This window comes from Chiloscyllium plagiosum, chromosome 27 (genome assembly GCF_004010195.1).
Source record: "Chiloscyllium plagiosum isolate BGI_BamShark_2017 chromosome 27, ASM401019v2, whole genome shotgun sequence".
Classification (NCBI taxonomy): domain Eukaryota; kingdom Metazoa; phylum Chordata; class Chondrichthyes; order Orectolobiformes; family Hemiscylliidae; genus Chiloscyllium; species Chiloscyllium plagiosum.
This window is the reverse complement of record NC_057736.1, coordinates 48,968,892-48,992,253: the sequence shown is the minus strand read 5'-3', so window position 1 is coordinate 48,992,253 and position 23,362 is coordinate 48,968,892. Positions and strand designations below refer to the sequence as shown.

Below are 23,362 nucleotides of genomic sequence, written 5' to 3'. Positions count from 1 at the left end.
CAGGAAAGGCTTGGGACTATCAAAACTACTTTACATGGAGACCAGCAAACAATTACACGACTTTGCAAGGCCCACCCGGTGCCACTTGCCTTATGGGCAAAAATAGAGGTGGAAATCAGCAGACTGGAGAGTGAAGGAATCATTAAAGCAGTGCAGTTTGCAGAAGGGGCAGCATCAGTCGTACCGATTGTGAAGCCTGACAGCTCTGTTGGCCTTTGTGGAGATTTTAAGCAAATGATAAACCTTTTCTTGCAGCTTGACGAACACCCAATCCATTGCATAGAGGACTTGTACGCAAAGTTGGCAGGAGGGCTGTCCTTTATGAAGGTAGACATGAGCCACGCTTACCTGCAATTGCAACTGGATGAGGAGTCCCAGAAGAATGCCACAATTAACACCAATAAGGATTTATACCAATATACAAGACTGCTATTTGGGGTATCATCAGCCTGTGCCCTTTCCCAGCAGACCATGGACAACATTTTACAAGGACTACCCCAGGTTGCCTTTTATCTGGACAACACACTAATAAGAGGGAAGATCAATAGAGAGCACTTGGAAGACTTGGACATACTGCTTTAACATTTCTCCCAGATGGGCTTATGCCTTAGAAAGGAAAAATATGTCTTCCAAGCTCCTCAAGTGACCTGCCTGGGTTACAGAGTCAACAAAACTGGGTTCCACCAGTTGGAATATCAAGTGAGGGTGATCAATGGAGCCCTGGCTCTCGTGTCTGTCCCTGACTTTTTTAGGTCTTTCCTTGGGTTAATGAATTATTGCAGAAAATTCATACTTGGTCTCCATCTTGGTACCCTCACACCTACTGAAAAAGGGGCATTCTCAAAGCATAGTGTTGGAAAAGCACAGTCGGTCAGGCAGCATCCGCAGAACAGGAGAGTCGATGTTTCGAGCATGAGCTCTTCATTCCTGATGAAGAGCTGATGCTCAACATTGACTCTCCTGCTCCTTGGATGCTGCCTGACCGGCTGTGCTTTCTCAACACCACACATTTTGATTCTGATCTCCAGTAACTGCAGTTCGCATTTTCTCCTGGGGGACTTTCCAGTCCTGAGCAAAGGTTGTCACCAGAAACTGGCTGAACTCCACCAGGATCGTCCAGGGGTTTCCATGATGAAGACGCCACCAAGACACTGTGTAGTGGCCAGGGTTGGATGCCGACATAGCTGCATTGGTGAGGCAGTGCTCAGCTAACAAGAACAAAGGTCGCTACAAGCAGCACCCTGACATTTATGGGAAAGGCTGGGTTAACCCATATCCACTATGTTCCTGGTTATCATGGACGTCCAATCAAAGTTCATTCAGCAAAACTCTAGGATGACAGCTCCAAGATGGGAGCATCACTTGCGATATACAGCCTCCTGGACAGACAATGGGGTGTCATTTACCAGCAGGGAATTTGAGTATTTCCTAAAGTCGAATGGCATTTTGCACAGAAGGACAGCTCCATACATGTACCATCTGTTTTGTCCCACAATCCAAAGATGTGCAGATTAGTGTTCAGGAATGTGTAGGTTAGCTGCATTAGTTAGGGGAAATGTCGAGTAATAGGGTAGGAAATGGGTCTGGGTAGGTTACTCTTCGGAGGGTCGGTGTGGACTTGTTGGACCTAATGGCCTGTTTCCACACTGTAGGGATTCTATGATTTTTCCAGCAATTTCTAGTTTTGTTTCTGATTTCCAGCATCTACAGTTCTTAGCTTTTGTTGGTGTTGCAGTGGATGTTAAGGATGTTTCCCTTGTGGGGGAACTTCAGGACTGGGGGCACAGTTTAAAAATGAGGGCCTCCCATTTAAAGTGGAGATGAACAGGAGTTTCTCCTGTGTGTTGTTTTGATTCCTAGAGAGCAGTGGGGACTAGATTACTGAATACAGGACATAGAACAATACAGCGCCGAACAGGCCCTTTGTCCCTCGCTGTTGCGCCGACCTGTGAACTATTCTCAGCTCGTTCCCCTACACTATCCCATCATCATCCATGTGCTTATCCAAAGATTATTTAGATCTCCCTAATGTGGCTGAGTTAACTACATTGGCAGGTAGGGCATTCTACGTGCTTACCACTCTGAGTAAAGAACCTGCCTCTGACATCTGTCTTAAATCTATCACCCCTCAATTTGTTGTACAAGCTGACGTCATCATCCTCGGAAAAAGACTTTCACTGTCTACCCTATCTAATCCTCCAATCAACTTGTATGTCTCTATCAAATCCCCTCTTAGCCGCCTTCTTTCCAATGAGAACAGACCCAAGTCTCTCAGCCTTTCCTCATAAGACATTTCTCCAGACCAGACAACATCCTGGTAAATCTTCTCTGCACCTTTTCCAACGCTTCCACATCCTTCCCGAAATATGGCGATCAGAACTGTACACAATATTCCAAGTGTGGCCGCACCAGTGTTGCAGCATGATATTGCGGCTCCGGAACTCAATCCCTCTACAAATGAAACCTAACACACCGTATGCCTTCTTAACAGCACTATCCACCTGGGTTGCAACTTTCAGGGATCTATGTACATGGACTCTAAGACTCCTCTGCACATCCAGACCCAGTACTCTGCCATCCTGTTATTCTTCCCAAAGTACAGCACCCCACATTTAGCTGCATTGAACTCCATTTGCCACCTCTCAGCCCAATTCTGCAGGAAACCCAAGTCCCCGGCAACATTCTTCCAATCTGTCCACTACTCCACCAACCTGAGTGTCATCTACAAATTTACTAATCCATCTACCTATGCCTGCGTCTAAGTCATTTATAAAAATGACAAATAGCAGTGGTCCCAAAACAGACCCCTGTGGCATACCACTAGTAACTGGACTCCAGACTGAATATTTTCCATCAACCACCACTCGCTATCTCCTTTCCAAAAGCCAGTTTCTAATCCAAACTGCTAAATCACCCTCAATCCCATGCCTCTGCATTTTCTCCAACAGCCTACCATGTGAAACCTTATCAAAGGCTTTACTAAAGTCCATGAATATCACGTCAACTGCCCTACCCTCATCTACATGCTTGCTCACCTTCTCAAAAAACTCAATAAGGTTTGTGAGACATGACCTGCCCTTGACGAAACCATGTTGACTATCTGAAATCAAATTGTTGCTTGCTAGATAATTATAAATCTTATCTCTTATAATCCTATCCAAAACATTTCCGACAACAGAAGTAAGACTCACCAGTCTATAGTTACCTGGGTCATCTCTACTGCCCTTCTTGAACAAGGGCACAACATCTGCAATCCTCCAATCTTCTGGTACTAAACCTGTAGACAATGACCACTCAAATATCAAAGCCAAAGGCTCTGCTATCTCCTCCCTAGCTTCCCAGAGAATCCTCGAATAAATCCCATCCGGCCGAGGGGACTTGTCTACTTTCACTCCTTCTCGAATTGATAACACCTGTTCGTAACTAACCTCGATCCTTTCTAATCTAATATCTTGTACCTCATTCTTCTCAACAATATTCTCCTTTTCCTGCGTGAAAACAGATGAGAAATGTTCGTTTAGCACCTCTCCGATCTCCACAGGGTCCACACTCAACTTCCCACTTTTGTCTTTGACTGCCCTATTCCTACCCTCGTCATCCTCTTATTCGTCACATACCTATAGAAAGCTTTAGGGTTCTCCTTTATTCTATTTGCTAAAGACTGCTCGTGTCCTCTCTTTGCTCTCCTTAACTCTCTCTTTAAATCCTTCCTAGCTGATCTGTAACTCTCCATCACCTCAGCTGAAACCATCTTGCCTTATCACCACATAAGCTTCCGTCTGCTTAACAAGAGATGCAATTTCTGTACTAAACCACAGTTCCCTTATCTTATCACTTCCTCCCTGCCTGACAGGGACATACCTATCAAGGACACACAATATCTGTTCCTTCCAGCTCCACGTTTCCATTGTCTGCATCTCCTACATTTTGCTACCCTATTCTATGCATCCTAATTCTTGCTTAATTGCATTATAATTGTCCTTGCCCCGTCGATAACGTTTGACCTGTCGCATGTACCTATCCCTTTCAATCACTAAACGAAACGTGACTGAATTATGGTCACTCTCTCCAAAGTGCTCACCTACAACTAAATCAAACATATGGCCTGGTTCATTACCAAGCACCAGATCCAGTGTGACCTCCCCTCTTGTCGGCCCTTCAACACACTGTGTCAGGAAACCCTCCTGTACACATTGGACAAAAACTGATCAATCCAACGTACTGGAGTTAGAGCATTTCCAGTCAATGTTGGGGAGTTAAAATCTCCCATAACGACCACCCTGTTCCTTTCACTCCTACCCAGAATAATTTTGCCAATCCTCTCTTCCACCTCCCTGGAACTTTGCCAAGTCTATAAGAAACTCCAAGCAGTGTGACCTCTCCTTTCTTGTTTCTAACTTCAACCCACACTACCTCAGTAGATGAGTCCTCGTCAAAAGTTCTTTCAGCCACTGTTATATTATCCTTGACTAACAAGGCCACACCTCCCCCTCTTTTACTGCCTTACCTGTTCTTTATGAAAGATCTAAACCCTGGAACCTGCAACATCTATTCCTCACCCTGCTCTATCCATGTCTCCGAAATGGCCACAACATCGAAGTCCCAAGTAGCTGTCCATGCTGCAAGCTCACCTATCTTATTTTGGATACTTCTGGCGTGGAAGTAGACACTTCAAACCAGCTTGCTGTCTGCCAGCAAATTTCTGTGACCCTGAAATCCTGTCCCTGTCCTCCCTACAATCATCCTCCTGTGCACTGCAACTACACCTCCGGTTCCCATCCCCCTGCTGAGCTCGTTTAAACCCACCCGAATAGCATCAGCAAATTTCCCACCCAGGATATTAGTATCCCTCTCGGTCAAGTGAAGATTGTCCTGTTTGTACCACCTTCCCCAGAATGAGCCCCAATTATCCAAATACCTGAAACCCTCCCTCCTGCACCATCCTTGCAGCCACGTGTACAGCTGATATCTCTCCCTATTCCTTGCCTCAGCTGATATCTTTCCCTATTCCCTAATATGATCAAAGCTGAGTTAAGTAAATGATCAACAAGACAGTGAGGGTTTTGGTGGTCAGGTAAGAAAATGTAGGGAAGGCCACAATCCGATCAGCCATCATCCATACTGAATGGTGAAACAGGGTAATGGCCCCAAATCTTTGCTACAATTTCTTATGATCGTCCAACAGAATAAGAAGATAAGTCAGGGTGTATAATGTAGTCAATATATTTAGGTCACTGCTGTTATTCGCATCATGCTGTGAGACAAGACGGGCCAAGAGCTATATGATGATGGATGCATGATCAGACTGTAGCCTGACTGCTCTCATTCTGATTCTCTCTCTCTCTGCTCTGAAATTATTACTCAGAAGTTCCAGAGTCATAGTGTCACAAAGGTGTACAGCACAGAAACAGAACAATCTGTCCAACTCGTCAACGCCGACCATATATTCTACATTAACCTCGTCCTATTTTCCAGCACTTGGCCCATATTCATCTAAAGCTTCCTATTCGTATACCCATCCTGATGCTTTTTAAAATGTTGTAATTGTACCAGCCTCCACAACTTCTGGCAGCTCATTCCATACACACACCACCCTCTGCTTGTTTGCAGTAAAACAGAAGGTGTGGATTTCTTTTTTAGTAGTTGAACTCATGAACTTCTTCCCCAATCAATTTGAACATGGTGGTGATATACCCTCAACTCCATTTACCTATTTTTTTTGTTCCAGGTCCTTTCGTATTTACAAAGACAAAGGCCCTTTCTCCTAGTCCCAACATCTAGCCCAACTTGATCTCTGATATGATTTGGAGATGCCGGTGTTGGACTGGGGTGTACAAAGTTAAAAATCACACAACACCAGGTTATAGTCCAACAGGTTTAATTGGAAGCACACTAGCTTTCGGAGCGACGCTCCTTCATCAGGTGATTCCACAATCACCTGATGAAGGAGCGTCGCTCCGAAAGCTAGTGCTTCCAATTAGACCTGTTGGACTATAACCTGGTGATGTGATTTTTAACTTTGGTCTCTGATAGGATGTGAACAATTCTTCCACATTCCCACATCGGAAGAAGCTCATAGTGAGCAGCCTTCCCGAATTACTGCAGTTCCTGAGCTCTTGGAACATCCACAGTGCTGTCTGGGAAGAAGTTACAGGATTTTGACCCAGTGACATTAAATGAACAATGATATATTTCAAAATCAGGATGATGCATGGTGGAGGAACTTGCAAGGAGTGGTGTTCCCATGTGTGATCCTCTTGTCCTTCACCAAAGTAGCATGGGTTAAACAATGAGGGCATAATAAGCTATGAGGGTAACTCAGCAAATTATATAGCAATGGTCAGCAAGGGCTTTCTTAAACATACAAAGAGGAAGGGAATGGCCAAAGTGAACAAAGATCGCTTACAGACCAAGGCTGAGGAAAGAATAAATGATGAACCAACAAATGACAAAATAGTTGAATAAATACTTTGCAAGCGTATTCACGGGGTCTTTGGATTTCCAAAACTAAAATGAAACAGGAAACTGTGGAAGAGATAAACAGAATAACTAACATGAGAGGAAAAGTAGGAAAAGTAATTGTGGTTAAAGGTCAATAAGTCTCCTGCAACATAGGATATTCAAGGTAGTGGCTGCAGAGATAGTGGGCACAATAATAATAATCTTCCAAAAATCCTTAGATTCTGGAAATGCCCCAATTAATTGGAAATGTGCCTATATAACACCCTTATTCATAAACATGACAGATTATTACAGATTACGTTACAGTGTGGAAACAGGCCCTTCGGCCCAACAAGTCCACACCGACCCGCCGAAGCGCAACCTACCCATACCCCTACATTTACCCCTTACCTAACACTACGGGCAATTTAGCATAGCCAATTCACCTGACCTGCACATCTTTGGACTGTGGGAGGAAACCAGAGCACCCAGAGGAAAACCACGCAGACATGGGGAGAACGTGCAAACTCCACACAGTCAGTCGCCTGAGGCAGGAATTGAACCTGGGTCTCTGGTGCTGAGGCAGCAGTGCTAACCACTGTGCCACCGTGCCGCCCACAAAAGGAAGAGAAGAAAAAAAAAGATAATGACAAGCCAGTTAGCCAACTATGAGTTGGACTTAACATTTTCCATCAGATTCCATTCCAGAGGATGTACTAGCAGAGCATTTAGAAAAGCATAATATAATCAAGCAGAGTCATCATGGCTTTGTCAAGGGAAATCGCTTCTGAAAAAGTTATTAGAATTCTTAGAAGAGGTAACAAGGAAGGTAGATAAAGATTGATAACAAGAAAGTAATAGTTATGTTTCTAATGAAAAGTGGGATAAGGGACTATGGGGACCTGGCAGGAGATTGGAGTTGAGACCAGGATAAGATTAACAATCATCATGTTAAATGGTAGATTGGCTCAAAGAACTGAATTGCCTATTCCAGCCCCAATTCCTATGTCCCTATAAAGAATAACTAGTAAATGTGATAGATTTGGATTTCTACAAGGCAATTGGTGAGGCAGCACACAGGTTGCCTCAAGACAATAAGAGTCCATGGTGTTGGGAAGCTTAGGAAAATAGAAGCAGGTGTAGGCCATTCAGCCTGTCCAGTCTGCACCACCATTCACTTATGACATGTCTGTTCATCTACCTCAATGTCACTTACCCACACTATCTCAATGTCCCTTGACGTCATTAGTTTCTGGAAACCTATTGACCTCCTGTCTTGAACGTACTCATGTCAGCGCAACCAAAACCCTCAAATTCCAAAGACTAACCAACCTGAGTGAAGAAATTCCTCCTCTCCCTTTGAAATAGCCTAGCCCTTATTCCAAGATTATGCCCCTTGATTTAGATTCAGCAGCCAGTAGAAATATACCATCTACATCCACTCTGTCACATCCTGTAAGAATGTTATGTTTGAATGAGAACGCCTTTCATTCCTCAAAACAGTTCTGTCAATCTGTCATCACAAAACAAACTGACTGTCCCAGGGATTAGTTTGGTGAACCTCTGACATATAGTAATTATAGATGGAAATGTGTTGCTGGAAAAGCGCAGCAGGTCAGGCAGCATCTAGGGAACAGGAGAATCAACGTTTCGGGCATTAGCCCTTCTTCAGGAATTGATTCCTGAAGAAGGGCCAATGCCCGAAACGTCGATTCTCCTGTTCCCTAGATGCTGCCTGACCTGCTGCGCTTTTCCAGCAACACATTTCCATCTCTGATCTCCAGCATCTGCAGACCTCACTTTCTCCATATGGTAATTATATCCCTCCTTAGCTGTGGTGATCAAAATGATAGACAATTTTTAGATGTAGTGTCACCAAGACTCAATACAACTGTAGGAGGACATATCAACTTCTGTACTTCAATTCCCTTGCAATACGCTCTCTGCCTTTCTCATCGATTGTTGCAACTGCATGCTAGCAATTGGAGACTCAAGAACAAGGATACCTAGTCCCTTTGGACTCCAAGTGTTCCTAGCCCATCACCACTTAAGCAGTAGTCTATCCTCCTGTTGGTCCTACCAAAGGGGATAACTTCCCACTTATTTAGATGATATTCCACCTGCCATGTCCTTTCCAATCATTTAGCTTCTCAAAGCCCACTTGAAACTTCGGTGTATAAGACCAGAAGCAGCAGTAGGCAATTCAACCTATTGAGTCCATCTGCCATTCAGTGAGATGGTGACTGATCCGATCATCCTGCCTTTTCCTTTTTTTATATTATTTTCATATTAGCATGGATAGAGGATTGACTAACTAACAGAAGACATATTGTGGTAAAAGGGACATTTTAAGGATCACCACTTTAAACTGGTGGAGTGCCACAGGGCCACAATTATTTACAAATGTTTGAGGAAAGTAAACATAGACAAATTTGCAAAAATAGACAGGCAGAGAAAAGGATATAAGGAGTCTGCGACGGATATATAGACAGGTTAAGTGAGTGGAAAATGAACTTGGCATATAGAATATAAAATAGGAAAATGTGAGGTTATGCACTTTGGTGGGAAGAATAGAGGAGCCACGTATTACTTAATTGTAGAAAGGCTGAAAGCTGCAGCACAGAGGGATTTGTGCTTGGGAGTCCTTGTGCATGAATCACAAAAAGCTACCAACTTGCCAAAATTACATAAAGTACAGTCCACACCGAGAATATGTGAACAGTTTTGGTTGCCACATCTAAGGAAAGATATACTGGCATTGGAGACAGCACAGAGAAGGTTCACTCGGCTGAGCCCAGATATGTGAGGAGAGGTTGAGTAGGTTGGGCCTGTATTCATTGGAGTTTTAGACAAATAAGAGGACACCTTCATGAGACATTCAAGATTTTTGGGACTCATGACAGGGTGGATGTGGAGAAGCTGTTTCCTCTTGTGAAGGGTTGAGAACTCTCAGTCACTTAGTGAGGACAGAGATGAGAAGGAATTGTTCCTCTCAGAGAGTATCACAGAAGCCTGTCAAGAATGTGTTATCAAGTATATTCAACACAGATTTTTAATCATTCAGGGAATTAAGGGGTATGGCAAAAAGGCAGGAATGTAGAGTAGAGGATTATAAGATCAGCCATAATTTCATTGAACGGCAGAGCAGACTCGATGAGTCATACGGTCTATTTCTACTTCTTATAGTTTTAAAAGGTGCTGCTGAAGGAGATTTGGTGACTATTGATATACACATACCACGAGTGAGAGGAGTGAATGCTGAAGGTGGTGGATTACATACTGTTCAAGCTTTGTACATGCCTTGTCCTGGTTGGGCTTTAGAAACAAAGGGATCATGGTCAGAGTTGTGGGGAATCAGAGATTGTGGGAACCAAAGTATGGAGATGGAAGGATTGAGAATAGAAAGGACTGGGATTGGATCTGGAATGACTGTAGGTCCCTCCTGGATTCAGTTGCTGGGGAGTCATAATTTGGAAATCCTGTCACTTCGTGAAATTTAAGTCAAGGTATCCCTGATGTTATCAGACTGAGAGTCTGTTATGATATTAAGTTCCCCAACTATCTTTTGCAGGGGGCTGTCAAAGGTTTACTTCCTGTATACAAAAATGTAATAGGACAGTATTCCAGTAAAACTGCTTGAATAAAATGTTTTATACCCCTTTGACACAGGAATTAAATTATATTTCTTGTTTCTGGAGCCTGTGGTCCACTATAAGTAGCACGACAGTGGGAGAGGTGCTCCACTGTCAGGGGATAGATGTAACTTTAACATCAGTAAAGTTTCAATTAGTGCACACAGACCTTGCATATTCTTGCTCTTCAATATCATCTGTCTTTGTACAGATAAAAGCAACATCATGACATCTTCCTCCATTTGTAGCAGATTTTATTGAAGTACCAAAAATCTCATGTACTATCTTTTCATTAACAGCCCTAAAAATTGCTGACACAATCCATACAGATGAGCAGTTCATCAGATTCTGCAAAACACACATAAGATTGGGTGAAAGAAGCACAATTGTCAAAATCAATATTATCAACATCTATAGTCATAGGTTAAAAAAAATCATCAAAATGCTATAGACAATCCTGCAGTCTTTTTATAACCATGCACAATAACTGTGTCAGTATCATCCTGTACAATAACACAGGATAGAATCTTCCACTTTCATCAAGTGTCTCCCTCATTTTCTGTAAAGCTGGTGAGGCACCACTCTCTAATTCTCAGAGGAAGGCCAGGGGTATCATGTTCCAATTAGTTTATTAGAAGGGCTGAACTGGGCTTTCCTCTGTTATCAAACTCTGGAGCACAAGTCCCATAGCATGAAGTCAAACAACCAGAAGTGAATAGCTCTTGTACTCAGCAGTTCTGTGGAGAAGGCCATGTCTGCTGCCAGAAGGAAAAAAGCAAGGTCACATAGACTAAGCTGTTGAGAAAATACTTTGTGGGGACTCTGGTCTTTTTGGGTTGGTGGGGTTGGGATAGAGAGAAGTCTGAATCAAGGGAACAGCAGATGGGTTTCAGTGTCTAATCCTCATTCAATGTCAATGTCAATCTCACAGCTTAGTGTCAATTTGGGGATTGCCTATGCCCTGCCAACTGATTGGCCTCTCACACTGGTTTGTCAGTCAGGTGGACAGCTTCATTTTTGCCTTACCTGAAGCAGACATTTTAACCCAGGCATAACTAGGACCTTAGGTCATCTTTAACCATTTATTAATTGACAGGTTAAGAGGCTGTCTTTCTGACCAGAACCAAAATCAGGTGGAGAAAGGAAGCTGACAAGAGTCTTAAATGCCACTGTCTCATTATCCAGTTCATTTCATGTCTTGACACCCAGTGGAAGATTCTGCCCACAGGACAAATATCAGGATGAAAAGACACACTGCAATTGTATCAGAGTGAACTGATGCAGAATAACTGCACCATTGGCAATAGTTATGTAGGGTTGAGTTTAATACCCTCGCCTCCGAGAGGGGCACAAAGACCAAGACCGATTGTTTGGGCAGAATTTAATCGTGGCGATGCAGGAGAGCTAGTGACTAATGTGCCATGGTGATTTCAAGGTGACTGTTGGGATTAAGTCTCCATGAGGAATCTTCCTGTCAGTGTATCTGGCTCCACTCAGGCAGCTCCCTGTTGGTCTTTAGTGCAGGGCAGAGCAGAATGCTGCATCTTCAAGATCTGCTGACCAATCAGAGCCTGGCACTGTGCAGGTAGCTGTGGCCATTGCCACATGGCCAATCCACTCACCATGGGCTAGAGGCATTTAGTGACAATCCAAATCTTCATGGTGAGTATTAATATCATTACACACAGTCTGTGGACTTCTGTATTTTATTAACTATACTGAAGGGAGAATATAGAAAGTTAGGCAGGATTTAAAAAGAAGGTCCTTGAGGGTAGTAATAGCTGGATTATTCACGGTGCTATGAGCCATTGTGAGGGTAGGAATTCAAGGATAGAGCAGATGAATGAATGGCTGATGAGCTGGTGCAGGAGAGGAGGATTCACATTTTTGATCATTGGAAAATCTTCTGGGGTAGATGTGACATGTATAAGGAGGATGGATTGCACCTGCATTGGAAGGGGACTAATATTCAAAGTTTGTGAGAAGATTTGTAGCTCGGGTGCTCGTTGTTGTGGTTCTGTTCGCCGAGCTGGGAATTTGTGTTGCAGACGTTTCGTCCCCTGTCTAGGTGACATCCTCGGTGCTTGGGAGCCTCCTGTGAAACGCTTCTGTGATCTTTCCTCCGGCATTTGTAGTGGTTTGAATCTGCCGCTTCCGGTTGTCAGTTCCAGCTGTCCGTTGCAGTGGTCGATATATTGGGTCCAGATCGATGTGCTTATTGATTGAATCTGTGGATGAGTGCCATGCCTCTAGGAATTCCCTGGCTGTTCTCTGTTTGGCTTGTCCTATAATAGTAGTGTTGTCCCAGTTGAATTCATGTTGCTTGTCATGTGTGTGTGTGGCTACTAAGGATAGCTGGTTGTGTCGTTTCGTGGCTAGATGGTGTTCATGGATACGGATCGTTAGCTGTCTTCCTGTTTGTCCTATGGAGTGTTTTGTGCAGTCCTTGCATGGGAATTTGTACACTACATGGGTTTTGCTCATGCTGGGTATCGGGTCCTTCGTTCTGGTGAGTTGTTGTCTGAGAGTGGCTGTTGGTTTGTGTGCTGTTATGAGTCCTAGTGGTCGCAGTAGTCTGGCTGTCAGTTCGGAAATGCTCTTGATGTATGGTAGTGTGGCTAGTCCTCGTTCCTTTGGATTGTGGCATGTCCTCGTTCCGTTGTCTTTCCCTTAGGCATCTGTTGATGAAATTGCAGGGGTATCTGATTTTGTAGATATATTGTATAGGTGTTCTTCTTCCTCTTTTTGCAGTTCTGGTGTACTGCAGTGTGTTGTGGCTCTTTTGAACAGTGTCTTGATGCAACTTCTTTTGTGTGTGTTGGGGTGGTTGCTTTCGTAGTTTAGGACTTGGTCTGTGTGTGGCTTTTCTGTATACCTTTGTGGTGAATTCTCCGTTCAGTGTTCTCTGTACCATCACGTCTAGGAATGAGAGTTGGTTGTCCTTTTCTTCCTCTCTAGTGAATCGGATTCCTGTGAGTGTGGCGTTGATGATCCGGTGTGTGTTCTCTATTTCTGTGTCTTTAATGATTACAAAGGTGTCATCCACATATCTGACCCAGAGTTTGGGGTGAATTTGCAGTAGGACTGTTTGTTCTAATCATTGCATTACCGCTTCTGCTATGAGTCCAGAGATGGGTGAGCCCATGGGTGTGCCGTTGATTTGTTCATATATTTGATTGTTGAATGAGAAGTGTGTTGTGAGGCACAGGTCCAGTAGTTTGAGTATGCAGTCTTTGTTGATGGGTTCCCTGTATTGTTGTCTGTTCTGTATGTCCAGCAGGTTGGCTATTGTTTCTCTGGCTAGGGTTTTGTCGATAGAGGTGAACAGTGCCGTTACATCGAATGAGACCATAGTTTCTTCCTTGTCTATGTGTATATTTCTGATGATGTCCACTACTATTATAGGTCAAGCCATACAGAGAACAGCCAGGAAATTCCTAGAGGCATGGCACTCATCCACAGATTCAATCAATAAGCACATCGACCTGGACCCAATATACTGACCACTGCAACGGACAGCTGGAACTGACAACCGGAAGCGGCAGATTCAAACCACTATAAATGCCGGAGGAAAGATCACAGAAGCGCTTCACAGGAGGCTCCCAAGCACTGAGGATGTCATCTAGACAGGGGACGAAACGTCTGCAACACAAATTCCCAGATCGGCGAACAGAACCACAACAGGGGACTAATATATTGGCAGGGAGAGTTGCTAGGAGAAAGTGAGGACTGCAGCTGCTGGAGATCAGAGCTGAAAAGTGTGTTGCTGGAAAAGTGTAGCAGGTCAGGCAGTATCCAAAGAGCAGGAGAATCGACGTTTCAGGCATAAGCCCTTCTTCAGGAATGAGGAGGGTGTACCAAGCAGGTTAAGATAAAAGGTAGGGAGGCGGGACTTGGGGGAGGGGTGTTGGGAATGCGATAGGTGGAAGGAGGTTAAGGTGAGGCTGATAGGCCAGAGAGGGGGGTGCAGGCGGAGAGGTCTGGAAGAAGATTGCAGGTCAAGAAGGCGGTGCTGAGTCCGAGAGTTGGAATGGAGATAAGTTGGGGGGAAGGGAAATGAGGAAGCTGGAGAAATCTGCATTCATCCCTTGTGGTTGGGTGGAGGTGCAGGTGAATTTGTGACAGATATGGAAGGATCCCTTGGGGCCTTGGAGGGAAGTGAGGGGGGAGGTGTAGGCGCAGGGTTTGCATTTCTTGCGGTTGCAGGGGAAGGTGCCAGGAGTGGAGGTTGGGTTGGTGGGGGGTGTGGATCTGACAAGGGAGTCGCGGAGGGATTGGTTTCTCCAGCTTCCTCATTTCCCCTCCCCCACCTTATCTCAGTCCCAACCCTCGGACTCAGCACCGCCTTTTGACCTGCAATCTTCTTCGCGACTTCTCCACCCCCTCTTGGCACACCCTCCTCATTCCCGAAGAAGGGCTTATGCCCGAAACGTCGATTCTCCTGCTCCTTGGATGCAGCCTGGCCTGCTGTGCTTTTCCAGCAACACATTTTTCAGGGAGATTTGCTAGATTTGCTCCCGAGGATTCAAACTAGTAAGGTGGGGAGGGTGGGACCCAGATAGATAATGAGGAAAGAGATCAGTCTGAGACTGGTACAGTTGGGAAAAGGAGCAAGTCAAACAGTCAGGATAGGCGAGGATAGAGCAAAGAACAAGGTACGACTGATCAATTAAATAGCATCTATTTCAATGCAAGAGACCTAACAGGGACGGCAGGTGAACTCAGGGCATGGTTAGAAACGTGGCACTGGGATATCATTGCTATTACAAGACGTGGCTCAGGGATGGACAGGACAGGCAGTTTAATGCTCCAGGCCATACATGCTCGAGGAAGGATGAAAAGGAAGGCAAGGGAAGAGGGGAAGTGGTGTTTTTGATCAGGGATAGCGTTATGGCTGTATTTAGGGAGGATTTTCCTGGGAATATGTCCAAGGAAATTATTTTGGGTGGAACTGAGAAATAAGAAAGGGATGAGCACCTTACTGGGATTGTACTATATACCCCCCAAGAGTCAGCAGGAAATTGAGAAACAAATTTATAAGGAGATCTTAGTTATCTGTAGGAATAGTATGGCGGTTATGGTAGGGGAGTTAATTTTCCAAACATAGACTGGGACTGCCATAGTGTTAAGGGTTGAGAGAGAGGAATTTAAGTGTGTACAAGAAAAATTTCTGATTGAGTATGTGGATGTACCTACAAGAGAAGGTGCAAAACTTGACCTACTTTTGGAAAATAAGACAGGTCAGGTGACTGAGGTGTCAGTGGGGGAGCACTTTGCGGCCAGTGACCATAATTCTATTAGTTTCAAATGGTGATGGAAAAGGATAGATTGGAACTAAAAGTTAAAGTTGTAAATTGGGGGAAGGCCAATTTTGACGGATTTGGCAAGAACTGTCAAAAGCTGATTGGGGGGTGGGCAGATGTTTGCAAGTAAATTGACGGCTGGAAAATGGGAAGCATTAAAAATGAGATAACGAGAGTCCAGAGACAATATGTTCCTGTTAGAGTGAAATGGTGGGTGAAGGGAATGCTGAATGACTAGAGAAATTGACGGTTTTGTCAAGAGAAGGAAGGGATACACTGCAGAGATCGAGTGAATCCTGAGAGTATAAAGGCAGTAGGAGTATACTTAAGAGGGAAATCAGGACTGTAAAAAGGGGACATGAGATAGTTTTGGTAAACTGGAGAATCCAAAGGGATTTTATAAATATATTAAGAAGAAAATGGTAACGTGGGAGAGAATAGGGCCCCTCAAAGATCAGCAAGGCGGCCTACGTATGGAACCACAGGATAGGGAGATACTAAATATGAAGATATGCAAGGTGGGGTAATGGACAATTACATCTTGAAAAATGCCTACATAACAAAGGAGGTGGTGCTGCATGTGTTAAAATGCATAAAAGTGGATAAATCTGATCAGATGTATCCTAGAACTCTGTGGGAAGCTAAGAAAGTGATTGCTGGCCCCTTGCTGAGATACTTGTAATGTCGATAGTCACAGGTCAGCTGCCAGAAGACTGGAGGTTGGAAAATGTGGTGCCACTATAAGAAAGGTGGTAAGGAAAAGCCAGGAAACTGTAGACCGGTGAGCCTGACATCAGTGGTGGGCAAGTTGTTGGAGGAAATCCTGAGGGAAAGGATTTACAAGTATTTGGAAAGCAAGGACTGATTAGGGATAATCAACATAGCTTTGTGTTGTGAGAAATCATGTCTCAGTGACTTCATTGAGTTTTTTGAAGAAGTAATAAAGAGGATTGATGAGGACAGATTGATGGACATGATCTATATGGACTTCACTAAGGTGTTAGACAAGGTTCCTCATGGTAGGCGAGTTAACAAGGTTAGATCACGTGGAATACAGAGAGAACTAGCTATTTGGATACAGAATTTGCTGGAAGATAGAAGACAGAGGGTAATGGTGGAGGGTTGCTTTTCAGACTAAAGGCGTGTGACCAAACTTGTGCCAGAAGGATCGGTTTGGCTTATCTTCATTTATATAAATGACAACATAAGAGGTACAGTTAATAAGTTTGCAGATGACATCAAAATTGGAGGAGTCGTGGACAGTGAAGAAGGTTACCTCAGATTACTATGGGATCTTGATCAGATGGGCCAATTGGCCGAGGAGTGGCAGATGGAGTTGAATTTAGATAAAAGTGAGGTGCTGCATTTTGGAAAGGCCAATCAGGGCAGGACTTATAGACTTAATGGTAAGGGGTCCTGGGGAGTGTTGCTGAACAAAGAGACCTTGGAGTGTAAGTTTATCGCTCCTTGAAAGTGGAGTTGCAAGTAGATAGGATAGTGAGGGTGGCATTTGGTATAGAGTCATAGAGATGTACAGCATGGAAACAGACCCTTCAGTCCATATCTGCTTTCCTTTATTAGTCAGAGCATAGCGTATAGGAGTTGGGAGGTCATGTTGCGGCTGTACAGGACGTTTTGGAATATTGCGTGCAATTCTGGTTTCCTTCCTGTCGGAAGAATGTTGTGAAACTTGAAAGGGTTCAGAAAAGATTTACAAGGATTTTGCCAGAGTTTGAGGATTTGAGCTATAGAGAGAGAATGAATGGACTGGGGCTGTTTTTCTTGGAGCATCGGTATAAAATCATGAGGGGCATGGATCGGATAAAAATAAAAAGTGATGATTAGATTACTTACAGTATGGAAACAGGCCCTTCGGCCCAACAAGTCCACACCGACCCGCCAAAGCGCACCTATCCAGACCTAACACCTAACACCACGGTCAATTTAGCAGGGCCAATTCACCTAACCTGCACATTTTTGGACTGTGGGAGGAAACTGGAGGAAACCCACGCAGACACGGGGAGAATGTGCAAATTCCACACAGTCAGTCGCCTGAGGCAGGAATTGAACCTGGGTCTCTGGCACTGTGAGGCAGCAGTGCTAACCACTGTGCCACCGTGCCGCCCACAGGTCTTTTCCCTGGGGTGGGGTAGTCCAGAACTAGAAGGCAGAGGTTTAGGGTGAGAGAGGAAAGATATAAGAGGGACCTAAGGGGTAATGTTTTCAAGCAGATGGTGGTGCATGTATGCCAGAGCAAGTGGTGGAGGCTTGTACAATTACTGCATTTAAAAGGCATCTGGATGGGGATATGAATAGGAATGGTTTAGAGGGATATAGGTCAAGTGCTGGCAAATGGGACGAGGTTAATTTAGGATATCTGGTTGGCATGGAGGATTTGGACCGAAGGGTCTATTTCTATACTGTAAGTGTAATTTCATCAGTTATACAATCAACGATGCTGAATGGAACATCTACTTACCTTTTTCCACATTTCATCTCTTGTTTTGTTGGTGTCGCCTGATCCTGGAAAGTCAATAAGAACTACTCCTTCGGGCAGTATTTGACAGTTGGGGATATAAACAGAGATCGATTTCACAATTGGCCAGTATATTTTGGATGTTTGACAGGGTTGGCTCCGAATATAAGGGTCTAACTTTCTGGATAACTCTTCTGCCTAGTAGAGAACCAAACATGTGATCACAAAATGAAACAATAGGATCTGTGCATTTATTAATTTATTAAACTGCTGGGAATGGGCCTGAGGGTTCAGGACTGTGGGTGGGAGCAATGGGCAAGTCAAGTGTAGGTGTGACACCACTGGCAGTTTTAACAGACAGCCTTATTACAGTCAGGCAGGTGATGTAAAAGCCAGCAAGACTCAGGGTGTGCCAAGATGAGCTGTGCTACACAAGATCTGAGGGTCATTTCAGGTGTTTGGAAAGGATGTGGCTAGCACAGACTTGTACGGTTTAACAGGTTGACACATGGCATGTATCAGACAGACTGAAAACGAGACATTGAAGTCGTGGTAATGTCACTGTATTGCTGACCCAGAGACCCAGCTAATAGTTTGGGGACATGAGTTCAAATCCCACCATAGCAGGTGGTGAAATCTGAATTCAGATAATAAATCTGGAATTAAAAACAAACCTAATAGTGATCATGAAATCATGATCAACTGTCGTCAGTACTCCCCTAGTTCACTAATGTCCTTGAGAGAAGGAAACCTCCCTTTCTGACATGGTCTGGCCAACAGTAGTGTGGCTGACTCTGAACTTCCCTCAGAAGTGACTGAGAGAGCCAATCAATTCAAGGGTAATCAGACTAGATAAAAAATGCTGCCCTTGCCAGTGAGGTTCATGACCCATGGAAGAATTAAGCAACCTATTCTGACAGTTAAGATGGTACATTACATGAAGATCAGGAAACCCAGCCAGAGTTAGTCTCAAACAGCGAACACACAGGAAGGTTTGGAATCTCAGCTGACCACAATCTGTTATTGTGGGGAACAACTGAACATCTCTAACACAAGAATGAACAGTTCTGGAAAACTCAGTAGGTCCGGCAGCATCTGTGGAGAGAGAGCAAAGTTAATGTTTGGGATCGTGACCCTTTTTCGGAACTGCTCGTAACTAGGAAAATCATAGAAGCCCTACCAGTTGGAAGCAGGCCAAACAGCATCTTACCTAGACCACTCCTCCTACCCTGTAACCCTGCATTTCCCATGGCTAATGCACCTAGCCTCCACGTCCCTGTACACTATGTGGGAATGTGGGAGGAAACCCATGCGCAGGCACGGGGAGAAAGTACGAACTCCACACAAACAGTTGCCCAAGGCTGGAATTAAACCTGGGTCCCTGATACTGTGAGGCAGCAGTGCTAACCACTGATCCACTGTGCTGCCCCAAAGATTGATATGAATGCTCAAGGTAGGGTAGAGTAAATGATTGGTGGAAATGGAGCCCAGAGAGAGAGAGAGAGAGAGAGAGAATAACAGTTGGGTAGACAAAGGAATAAATAAAAAGTCAGGTAGGGTAATCAATAGATACTAATGGGGACCACTAGTGGCTGACAATGGGTTGTTGTGGTAGTAGCCCATGTGAGGACAAGGTCTGGTGTGTGGGGGTTGGGATAAGGACATGGTGGAAGGTGCTGTAGCCCTAAATTTATGGAACTTGATATTGAGTCCTGAAGGCTGTAGAGTCCCCAAGCGTTCTTCTTTTGAACATTTCTAAATTTGCTCATGACCCAAGACACAAGAAGGTTTCAAACATACTTGGATCAGCTAAGTAAATGGACAAAAACATAATAGAAGGAATTTAATGTGAAGTTAAGCACTTTGGTAAGGAAAAAGAACAGAAATACAGAGTATTTTTTAATTGATGAGAGATTGGGAAGTGTTGGTGTCTAAAGGGGTCCATGTGCCCTTGTTCATAAGTGACTGAAAGCAGATGTGAAGGTGCAGCAAGCAATTTGGAATGCGAATGGTGATTTGAATACAGGAGTAAAAGTATCTTGCTGCAATTATATGGACACTTGGTGAGTCCACATCTGGGAGTATTTAACACTTTTGGTCTCCTTTCCTAAGGAGGGACATAATTATATTACAATGTCAAAAGAGTGTATACTTGAATTAGAAAGTGTCTTCTGAATTTTAAAATTAATTGAAAGTACAGCCACTGTGGGCTGTTCCAAAATAGATACATGCAACAATTGGCTGTTAAATGGATACCTGAGTTTTAGTTGCTGTTTTGATAACAATTCAAATTTAATGAATTAGTTTAGTTATGCCAAGGATACTAAAACCAAATTAAGTTTGAATTTATTGTATAGACAACATTGGACCAATGAGGGGAAATGATGTTGGGGGTACAAAAACATGGGCATTTTTGAAAATTGGTCAGAACAATTGCCACTGAACAGCCTAACAACTGCCACAGAGCTAGAGAGCTAACTTCCCATCAAACATCTTGCTCTCAAAGCAATAAGAAGGCACTCTCTACATCAAAAGGTACCTTTTCCTGTAAAAACTACTTGCAGTAAAAAGAAAGAAGACGACCCAGGGAAATCAGCAGATGGAAGATTGAAGACAGCGGAGAAGACAGAGACTGTGTGACTTGAGATTAAGTTAATGTAATGATTAATAATTGAGTGATTGGAACAGTATGTTAATAGAATTGTGTTCAGTTGGGGAAAGAGTGTTCAGTTTGTTAAAAGCTTTTTTTAAATGTTCTGTTACAAAAATAAATTATTTTTCTTTAAATTGTGGAAATTAGGAGTTCTCTTTCACTCCCTCACACTTTTAACAGATTTCAAAGCAAGGCGATCTTTTCTGGGTGTTTGGTTTTAATTAACAGAGGGGTTCAACCTCTGCATCATAATACTTACATAGAAGGGGTGCAATGGGTGTTCACCAGACTGATTCCTGAAATGGTGGAACTGTTGAATGAGGAGAGACTGAAGGAACAGTGCATGTATTCTCTGGAGTTTCAAAGACTGAGAGGTGACTTGATAGAAACTTAGCCATTCCTTCAAGGAGATAGTAGATATAAATAGGTGATTCCCTTGTCTGGTGAGTCTAATATCAAGCCCATCATTCTTTTCAATGTTTCTAAATAGTTGCTCTGAAACCATGCAGCTTGCACTGGATCATATCCCCTACACCTTTCAGTAGATTGTCACCTTGCTGTGGTGGAGAGGCTTGAATTTTTTTTTATGATCCTGAGAGCGAAACTGTTAGGAGTTCTCAACTCATGGCAGGGTCACCCCTAGTTGGAGGGGACTAACCAGACAAAGTTCAATTCAAAACAATTCCTCAATGGTGATTCAGGTGGAAGATAATTGTATGTTATCAACAGGTGCAGTGGCAAGTGAAGGCTACAGCAGTAGGAAACCTCCAGTTGTTAAGGTTTTCTTGCCACTAGGAATAAATCTACCTTCTATCATGGACCTGCTGATCTGCGCGCACACACACACACACTTGTGATGAAAGGACAGGACGGTGAGATCCTAGCTCCAGACTGGTGGGTAGGCAGTGGTTGCACTCAGTTGTTTTACTCTTGGAACAAGAGCAGTTAAGTTTTTTTATAGCTTTTGTCATGACTGAGTTGCCTTCTTCAGGATCTACTTTGCTCACCCAACATAGGAAAGAAAAAGCACATTGAAAGGTAGCACATTCCATCACCAGCCTGACTGAAAACCTACTTCTCGTGGGGTTATCTCTACCTGTGATCTAATGAAACGTAATCTCAGAACCTGGAGTATATGAACCCACTCAAATAACGGGCAAAAGAATCATGTGGAACAAAGAACTGGCCTTGTTGTCTGTGAGCTCAAGCACTTCAACATTGATATAACTGCCCACGAGGAAACTCAAAGGGCAGCAAAAGGAACAAGGTGGTGGTTATACCTTCTACTGGGTGAAGAAAACACAAGGATCAATCTAGGGCGCATGGAATTAGATTTGCTGTAAGATCGAACTCATGGATCAACCGTTGGAGCTCACTGTTGGCATCAACAGTCACCTTGTGACTTTCTGTCACCAACTTGCCAGAACTAGCAAGCAATGATCATGAGTGGCTATGCTTTAGCCATTTATGCCACAATTGAGTCCAAAGAAAGATTTTACTTCACCCTGGACACCATACTCACTAACATACCTAAGGAAGATAAAATTATTCTCCTTGGCTACTTCAGTGCCAGGTTGGAGAGGAAGCTTTACTCTGGAAAGGAACGAGTCAAGAATTACAACTCTGGTGGAATTCTCCTGCTCGCCAAATGTACAGAATACTACCTAGTCATCACCATCACACTGTTCCACTAAAAAGATAAGTTCAAGACATCTTGGAGGCATCCACAATCAAAGCACAGGCACTTGATCGACTATATCATCATTCAATCCTGAGACTGAAAGGATATCCTCATTATCAAAGAGATGTCCAATGCAGGCAACTGCTGGACAAACCACTAGCTCATCCATTCTCTCTGTCCATCAAATGCCACCAGAAACAGCTAAAGATTAGATTACTTACAGTATGGAAACAGACCCTTTGGCCCAACAAGTCCACACCGATCCGCCGAAGCACAACCCACCTAGACCCATTCCCCGACATTTACCCCTTCGCCTAACACTACGGGCTATTTAACATGGTCAATTCACCTAACCTGCACATTTTTGGACTATGGGGGTGGAAACTGGAGCACCCGGAGGAAACCCACGCAGACACGGGGAGAATGTACAAACTCTACATAGTCGCCTGAGGTGGGAATTGAACCCGGGTCTCTGGCGCTGTGAGGCAGCAGTGCTAACCACAAGATGAAGGAACGGTTCAGAAAAGAGCCAACATTGAATGCTTCAAGACCAGCAGACAGTAAATGTCCAACAATGTCTTCACCAAAATCTCCAAAGGATTCATTTTAATGGAGTGGAGGAAACCTGGAAACAGCTGAAGACAGCCATCATCTCATGCTGTGAAAATATCATCACAGCAAAACGAAACCGATTGGACAAGATGACCACTTCATCCAAGATCTCATCAACAGGAGGAAAGCCGTCCATGCTTGTCAAAATAATATCACCAGCAAGACAAGGAGAATTCAAACAACAAAGGTGAAGTTACAAAGAAGAACTATGGAAATCATCATGAATGGTGGACAGAGAAAGCTGTAAATCTTTGCTTATAAGCACAACATCTGGGTTTTTCTCAGTACCAAAGCAATGTATGGACCCAACACCATTCGCCTCAAGCATGCGTGGTGTAACAATGGCATCCTTTTGAAAAACAGAGAAGACATCAGCCTCCGATGGAGAGAACACTTCAAAAGAACTCCTAAACTGCAATACAATCACCAATGATGACATGTTTGAGGAAATCTCCACAACTTATCATAGATGATCTTGGACTCTCATCAAGTGGGGCAGAAGTTGAAGCCTCCATTAGACACATGAAGAATGGAAAAGCTGCATGAATGGACGGGATTCTGTCA

At 43.8% G+C, this 23,362-nt stretch overlaps 1 protein-coding gene across 2 annotated transcripts in view; it reads right to left on the bottom strand.

The window, feature by feature from the left end:
* LOC122563766 (nuclear GTPase SLIP-GC-like) overlaps positions 1–23,362 on the bottom strand; it is a 125,709-nt gene that overhangs the window by 57,473 nt on the left and 44,874 nt on the right. For both annotated transcript variants that reach the window (XM_043717973.1, XM_043717972.1), the window contains 2 exons: positions 17,856–18,050; positions 10,243–10,421 (listed from right to left, as the gene is read on the bottom strand). In XM_043717973.1, coding sequence (XP_043573908.1) covers positions 10,243–10,421; positions 17,856–18,050 — 374 coding nt within the window. The remainder of the gene's footprint in view (positions 1–10,242; positions 10,422–17,855; positions 18,051–23,362) is intronic.